Genomic DNA, 7,359 nt, shown 5'->3' with positions numbered 1-7,359 from the left:
CCATCGGGCAGCTCATGAGTCAGGTGCTTGTCGCGGGCGGTACACCTGAGCCCCGGGCGCCGCGAGTCCTCGTGTCGAGTGCACCCCTCGCGCGCAGGCAGCCTGCATCACCGTATCAGTCCGTGCGAATGGCGCGTCTGCAACTGACATACACACGCGAGTACACACACGCGCGAAAAAGTACACACACACACACACACACACAGGCATCAAAATGCCACCAATCTGACCCACAGACACACGCCACACCCCACACCCCACCCGCCCCCCCAGCGCCTGGGCATGAAGAAGGCGCTGGTGGTCCACTCAATGGGCCTCGACGAGCTCACACCCATGGGGCCGGCAGACGTTGTGGAGGTCACCGCAGGCGCAGCACCCCGCAGGTGCGCATTTGGCAATTGTGGGCTTTGGCAGTAGTGGGCTTTGGCGGTTGCGGCTTTGGCGGTTGTGGGCTTGGGCGATTTTGGGCGCCGCCGACGCGCCTCTCCCCCACACCCCGCTTCCCCATCGCCCTGCTGCCCGTCGCCGCCGATGGCGTGCCGGTTCAAATTTGATGCTCTCGACCGTGGATGATCTGGCGTTGTATGCGGATGAGCTCATGCGCCAAGCTCGATCTGGGCGACGTCAGATCACTCCCGTCCCTCTTGTTTGGCCCCGCCCCGCAGGTACAGCCTCGACCCCAAGGACGTCGGCATCCCCCGCTGTACAGTAGAGGATCTGAAGGGCGGCGACGCGGCCCTCAACGCCGCAATTCTGCGGGACGTCTTTGGCGGCGCCCGCGGACCGGTGGCGGACGCGCTGAATCTGAACGCAGGGTATGCTCTGGCGGCCGCTGAGGTGGCGGTGGACCCGCGGGAGGGGGTGGCCATGGCGCAGGAGGCGCAGCGCGCGGGCAAGGCGGCGGGCGTGCTCGAGGCGTGGGCGGCGCTGAGCCAGAAGGAGGCTGCGGCGGAGCGGGGGGCGGGGGCGGGGGGGCAGCAGCAGCCGCAGGTCGCGGCGACGGCGTGAGGGCGGCGCCCATGACCCCTTGCACGCTCGCTTTCGCAGCCTCTTGCCCCTCTCCACGGCGCGTCTCCGAGCCCCATTTGTGCGCCGCACGGAAGAAAACCTACGGCCGAGCAGAGTTGCTATGGCTCAGTTACTTTTGGGCGCGTGACGCCAGCGCATACGGGCCCGTTATCAACCACGCATCGCTGCCCCCCAGGGGTGCTGCCATGACCCGCATTCGCACTGACCGTCGTCGGTGCGCTCTACCGCCCGCCCCACAGATTTGAGTTCTTCCCAATCCCCTAGGGTGCTGCGCCTCCCTCGCCTCGCACCGACGCGCCGCGCAGTGCCAGCAGCGCCTTTTCTTTTGCCCCCAACGCGCTGATGCAAGGCTTGCTGTTGTTTGTTTGGAGCGCCCTCCCAGCAGCGGCTGGGCCGCTCTGCTGTAAGCCAACCTACCGCTGCTGCAGCGGCTCCCCAGGCGCTGGGGAGCTTCTTCGGGGCTGTGCACACAGGGATGGCTGCCAGGGTGATCGCTTCCCTCGACAGCACCTGCTGGTCTGCCACCGTGGCTCGCGCCCGCGCCCGCAGCTGTTCCCAGCTTGAGCTGCCCGGCCGGTGACTTTGGGATGGGGTGGGCGGCAGGGAGAAAACGCAGCGAGGCCGTCGGTTGCAGGTAGTTATGATAAGCGGCTGCTGCCACGGAAGGAGAGAGGCTCTGGGATCCCCTTGCTACCGACCCACCAGCTGCGGCCCCTGCAGAGGAGCCACTGTCAGCAACGCCTCCCCCAGCTGACCAGTTCCCGTCACACTTGTCAGCCAGAAGGCCAGTGACACAGACATAAAGCGGTGTCGCGAGATTTTGAATACACGATAGAAACTATTTTGACTGCCTTGAAGCCTCCGCATCGTGCAGCCACCCGTGCTTGACAAACCGCGACATCGGAATGGCCCGCCCGGCATCTTTCAATGTGGCCTGGATCCTGATGGCAGCTCTCATGCTGCGAGCAAGCTCAGCTGAAGGTGTGTGAGGCTTACACTTGCCTCCTGAGCGCATGTCCGTGGGCCCCACCCGACCTGCCGGAGGCACGGCTGACCCGCCAGTGACAGTTCTTTGGCCACCCGGACGCCCGCGGGCGGCTGGGTCCTCCGGCGCGCCTGCTGATGCTTCAAACACTGACCATCACCTTTGTCTTTTTTCACTCCGAGGAAGACGCGCGCTGGTTGTTCGCCGCCCCCGACCGCCCCGGCCCCGCACCCCTGGCCCCCGCGCCCTCCCCAGGCCCGCACGCAGACGTCGTCGATGCCGCCAAGGCCGCCGGCGCCACCAGATTCGTCGAGCTCATCAAGGCAGCCGGCGCTGCCGATGTGTACTCCAAAAACAGCCCCGCCATGGGCATGGCGATCGTCTTGCTCGCCCCCACCAATACCGTGAGCGCGCTTTGGGCCCGGCGGGTGCCTCGCCGCGCCGCGGCCGCGACGGGAGGCTGCCTTGGGCGTGTGCCACGTTTTGAGCATGCCCGTATTAACATATACCCTTGACGGCTCGGCAACGCGGCGCCAGAGGGCTCAGACGCCCCTGTCCAAACCCCCGCACTATCCGGGCGCCCCCGGGGAACACCCAAAATGACTACTGTTGACCAAAACGCCGCCCCCGGTGCTCCCCCTCCCCTCCCGGTGCCCCAGGCCGTTGACGCGTGGCTCAAGGAGTCCAACCTCGACCTCGGATCCCTCAAAGACCGGAAGGCCCTGGCGCAGCGCGTCGTCGGCTACCTGGTGAGAAGCTTCTCACCCCTTACTGCACGCATCACTGCCGTTCCTCGCCCTGGCATGGCGCGTCGCCTCCGCCGCTGCCCAAGCCCGTCCGCTCACGCATGCGGCCCCCAGCCGCACGCGCGTTCTGTTATCCGTCGCAAAGGCGGGCGCCTCTGGCGCATGCGGCAGGGGTGCAATCCATCCCAGAGCGCCGCCGGCGGACGCCACACGCCCCCCAGTCACTGTACACTGTACGCTGCCTGTGCTGTCACGCTTGCACTTGCCCCCGCTCCTAGTACGCACGCGCGGCCAGCGAAACGCCTCCGGCCCCTCCTACACGATCTGCCCACGCAGACCCTGCTCCCCTCCAGTGACCTGTCGAAGCTCAAGCCGGGCGCCTCTGCCACCGTGACGACCGCCAACCCGGCCTGGAACCTGACGGTTTCAGTGAGCAAGGACGGCAAGCTGTCGGCCAATGACAGCCACAATGCAGTGGTGCGTCTGGGGGGCAGTCAATCCACCTGGTCAAATGCCTTTCTGGTGCTCGCCACCCTGCATGTGGGGGCTGCCTGCTGGCTGCATTCCGCCGTGCCTCCAGCAGCTGCACTGCGCACGCTGCCCACCGCAGCAGCCACGCATCACCTGCTCGTGCCGATGTTGGAACCCCTGTCATCGATAGGTGTCCATTTCGATCCCCCCCATCACCAGCGCAACTGGCCCTGACACCCGCACAGGTGACGCTCGTGCCCACCTCGGCCCACAACGTATTCACCACCAGCAAGCTGCTGCTGCCTGGTGCGCGGGCTGTCACGCGCGTACGTGCCGCGCGTGCACCAGATACGCCGTGACAGCTGTAACCAGTCCGGGCGCCCATTTCCCGGGGGCGCTGGCTGGGCGCGACAGGGCTTGCTTTGCACTTCTGTGACTTTCTGGCAGGGCGCCCGACCCAGCCTGGGGATCAAGCCAGCTGTTGCCCGTCGAAAACGCGGCTTGCGGCCTCGTCAGCCGCATCGGCTACTTGAAGCATGGCCCTCCAATCTTGCCCATGTTGTCGCTCTTTCAAGCGTGTGATCTCCCCCACCGCATGGGATGCTTTCATCCTTTGCATCCTATCCTGCAGGCAACGTGTTCCCAAGCATGGATGACATGGACTTCAAAATGTCCGGTGCTGGCGGCCACGAGTCCATGGTGTCGCCCTTCACGCTTTTCGAGGCTGCGGCGGACAGGGCCCAGATCGAGAAAGACCTCAAGGCCCATGGCGCCACCGTCTTTGTGCCCACGGTGTGCAGGATGGGGGTGGGGTGGGCAGCAAGTTTCCCCAGGTAGATCAGTGTTGATCATGCTCACCAATCCTGGGGCAGTGCTCACGGCCAGACTCAGCCAGACTGGCACGCACATGCCCTGCGCATGTGCGCGGCTGGCACAGATTTGAAAAAGTCACGCAGCTGCTCTTTACTCCCATCCTCTCTTGCTGAGATCGAGCTGTGCTGACGCGCCCACCGCCTGCTCACTTTGCACACTGTGAACCCCCTCCGCCGTGCGTCGTGCGCGCTCCTCCCTCTCCCCCCCCCCACAGGACGCCGCCTTCAAGGCCGCAGGCCTGACCAAGGACGCCATAGCCAAGGCCGACCCCGCCACCCTCAAGTCCATCCTGTTGTACCACTCTGTCCCGGGCTACCGCCCCATCCCCAAGGGCTTCACCAGCGGCAAGCCCGTCCCCACCCTGCTCAAGGGCGCCGACCTCACCGTCGTGCTGTCCGAGGAAAAGATGGCGGGCGGCTACAGGCTCGGTCACGCCACGGTCAAGGACGCGGCCGGCAACGTCGCGAACGTCGTCGCGCCCAACCAGTTCGTGCTCAGCTCCACAGTCCATGCGATCGACAAGGTGCTTTCCCCGTCCGCCGGCAAGGCGGGCGCTGCCACTGCGACCAAGGCCCCGGCGCCCAAGTCGATGGCCGCGGCGGCCCGCAAGATGGCAGGCCGCCACCGCAGGCTGCTCGGCTTCCGCGAGGGTGGGGACCTGTTCAACGGCCTGGCCTCCAACAACGCGCACGACGCAGTGCTGGCCGCGGTGAGCACCCTGCCTGCCCCGTGCGCGACGGGGGTATCTGGCCGCGCAGACGGCCGCGCACGCCGGCGCGCTCGCGCAGAAGGCGGGCGCGGCCGGCGGCCAACAGCCGGACGGGGTGCGTCGCTGTGTCGGCCTGCGTTCGCAGACGGCGCGGCCGCCGAGCGTCGTTGCTGCTGCCGCCGCCCTCCATGCACCCTGCATTCCGTCCCCTCAACTTCTGCAGCGACCACTCGTCAACCTGTTCTCCATCCTAACCTGCGCCTGTCCCTCCTGCCACGTGCGCGTGCGTGTCATAATCAATGGTGCCCCAGGTGAATTCCGACTCCCCGGACTCGGCGTTCCGCGCCACCCAGGTCGCCCAGATCAACGCCAACTATGCAGTCTACCCCACGACCAGGTGCGTTCGCTGTGCGGACACACAGCGGCTGTATACCCCTGCCGTCCTCGCTGAGGAGCCGTGGCCAGGGCGGCTGCATTTGGCCGCTGTTTTTCGCGTGTGATTCCGTGCACGAGCCGCGCAGCGCACGTGGAGTGCTGGCTCTGGCGCGCGCGGTGGAGTCAGCGGCTAGGGGGAGGCTGCCCCTGAGGACCCTGACCGACGCCTGCCCTGCGCCTGCCTCGTAATCGCAGGCCATACTTCCTTGTCGGCGGTGCCGGCGGCGGCCTCAACTAGGCGGCCAATCACCGCGCCCGACCTCCTGCGCACCGCCCCACAACGCAAGGGTGCAGCGGCGCCTCAGAGTGGGCCTGCCCCAAGCGGCTGCATGATCGAATCAACCACCGTTGCAGCAAAATGTATCGCAGCGGCTGCGGCGTCGCGGTGCATTTGAACGCTGGCGGGCCGGGCCGCCTCAGCTCACGCAGCAGGGACCTGCACCAACACCTGGCAGCCGCAGCTCTGCTTCTCACATGGCATGATGATGCAATGTTTCAGCACGCACACTTGATCGAACGCACGTTTCATGTCGGTTGGCCGTTGTGGCTGTCCAACCCCCAGTTGCTCGCAACCGCAGCACTCCTCGCGTTTTTGTGCACCAACGTGATGCTCTCACAGCCGATGCTTGCCCCGGCCTTTGATTGATCCATGCGCATGTTGCTTTCGTTAATGATGAGGCTGTACATGCTTCACCCTGCTGTATGCTTTCTGATGCCGGCTTGACATGTGTCAACCCAACTGATCAAACACACTGCTGGTCTTCTGTGTCTGCCGCCTTGCCCTGTCCTGCTCCGCCTGTAATGCTGACGTGGACGTCTCCTCAGATGCAGTTGCTGTTGCGGGCCCTTCACACGCATTGCAGAGGGTTTCTGGCTGCGACACAGGGCACTTAATAAAACCCTCCACTGCAAGCAAGCCGTTGCGAAGGCGCCCCTCACCCCTTGCACTGCATGTCAGTGCCGCAGAACCGCGCCTGCTGCTGACAGAACTGTGGTTACCTCCTTGGATAGCTGGGGCTCAATGCTGGCGGATGCGCTGCGAGCATTATCATCTGGCAAGTTGAATACCTGCGCATGTTGAAAACCTGCGCCGCCCCCTCCCCCGCCATGTTGCAACCATCACTGCTCCTTGCCTTGCCAAATTGTTTGGTTTACTGTTTTCAGGGCCTGCTCGCACTGCACGCGCAGCACAGGCACAAGTCCCCAAAGCCAGCGGGGCTCTAGAGAGAGTGAACAATGGCCAAATCATCGGCCAGTCAAAAAGCAAGAAAGCACACTCCAAGGCAACCAAATGCAAAACCGCCGCTACGCTCCACTCTCATTCGGGCATGAAGAGCTGCGCGAGAGCGGGCCCCGTCACAGCCGCCACTCCCCGGACTGCTCCAGCGCCCTGTCGTCCTCAAACCAGGTGGAGGTCTTGTAGCCGCGCCGCAGGAACGCGGCCACGCTGCCGGCCTCCTCCGTGTTCAGGCCCATAGCCGCCATCAGCTCCTCCTTGACCTGTGGGTTGAGGGATCCGGGGAAAAGAAGCGGTTTGATAGGGTGGGAAGAAAACTCTGTTGTTGATGCGTCAATACACTGGTCAGTCTCCAGGGGTGAGTGGGCAGCAACTTCCAAGGCATTGGGATGGGGAAAGGGGTTCACCAAAGCAGGCGCCGAAAAGCGTGGGAGGCACGGCACCGCCGACGCGGCCACCGCGAGGCGTGTGCCGCGGCCCTGCGGGGCGCCTCCAAGATTACGCGCGCGCGTGTAACAATCATGGTTATGACTCACCTCTCCAAGGTTGTACCGCACATCGTCCTCCGCGATGCAGGCGTACACGCCGTCGTCCTGCTTCAGCATCACCTGTGGTTTAGTCGCATGGTAGGTTGATGAGGGGGCAGTCGACGTCTCAGGCGGCACCGGAACGTGGCCGGGGAAGGGGAGCGACCGCAGCTGTGCACGCCGTGCTGCCGTCGGCCTGCATCGCGCTGTGGCCGATGTCAATCATCAGGCCGCACTTCGCCACCTCAGGCTTCACCATCCCGCGTCCGCATCGCCTTGCAGCCCGCAGCCCCCAATGCCCCAACCGCCCCACCGCCCCATGCCCCCGCGGCCCCTCAGCCCCGCAG

At 65.2% G+C, this 7,359-nt stretch overlaps 3 protein-coding genes across 3 annotated transcripts; 2 read left to right on the top strand and 1 right to left on the bottom strand.

Annotated features, from left to right (window-relative positions):
- Positions 1–333: 333 nt before the first annotated feature.
- MNEG_12074 (anthranilate phosphoribosyltransferase) lies at positions 334–1,008 on the top strand (the record flags this gene model as incomplete). The annotated part of the gene is made up of 2 exons (XM_014039456.1): positions 334–383; positions 666–1,008. The coding sequence occupies 2 exons, from the start codon at positions 334–336 to the stop codon at positions 1,006–1,008; spliced, it is 393 nt and encodes a 130-aa protein (XP_013894910.1).
- A 926-nt stretch (positions 1,009–1,934) lies between these two features.
- On the top strand, positions 1,935–5,486 carry MNEG_12073 (hypothetical protein; the record flags this gene model as incomplete). Its single annotated transcript, XM_014039455.1, has 10 exons — positions 1,935–2,010; positions 2,270–2,418; positions 2,674–2,763; positions 3,097–3,237; positions 3,477–3,537; positions 3,863–4,023; positions 4,319–4,813; positions 4,863–4,928; positions 5,125–5,210; positions 5,444–5,486. The coding sequence occupies 10 exons, from the start codon at positions 1,935–1,937 to the stop codon at positions 5,484–5,486; spliced, it is 1,368 nt and encodes a 455-aa protein (XP_013894909.1).
- A 1,118-nt stretch (positions 5,487–6,604) lies between these two features.
- MNEG_12072 (hypothetical protein) lies at positions 6,605–7,090 on the bottom strand (the record flags this gene model as incomplete). The annotated part of the gene is made up of 2 exons (XM_014039454.1): positions 6,605–6,748; positions 7,022–7,090. The coding sequence occupies 2 exons, from the start codon at positions 7,088–7,090 to the stop codon at positions 6,605–6,607; spliced, it is 213 nt and encodes a 70-aa protein (XP_013894908.1).
- Positions 7,091–7,359: the final 269 nt, after the last annotated feature.

Source organism: Monoraphidium neglectum, assembly GCF_000611645.1.
Source record: "Monoraphidium neglectum strain SAG 48.87 unplaced genomic scaffold scaffold03048, whole genome shotgun sequence".
Lineage (NCBI taxonomy): Eukaryota > Viridiplantae > Chlorophyta > Chlorophyceae > Sphaeropleales > Selenastraceae > Monoraphidium > Monoraphidium neglectum.
This window is presented reverse-complemented; position numbering and strand designations above follow the sequence as displayed.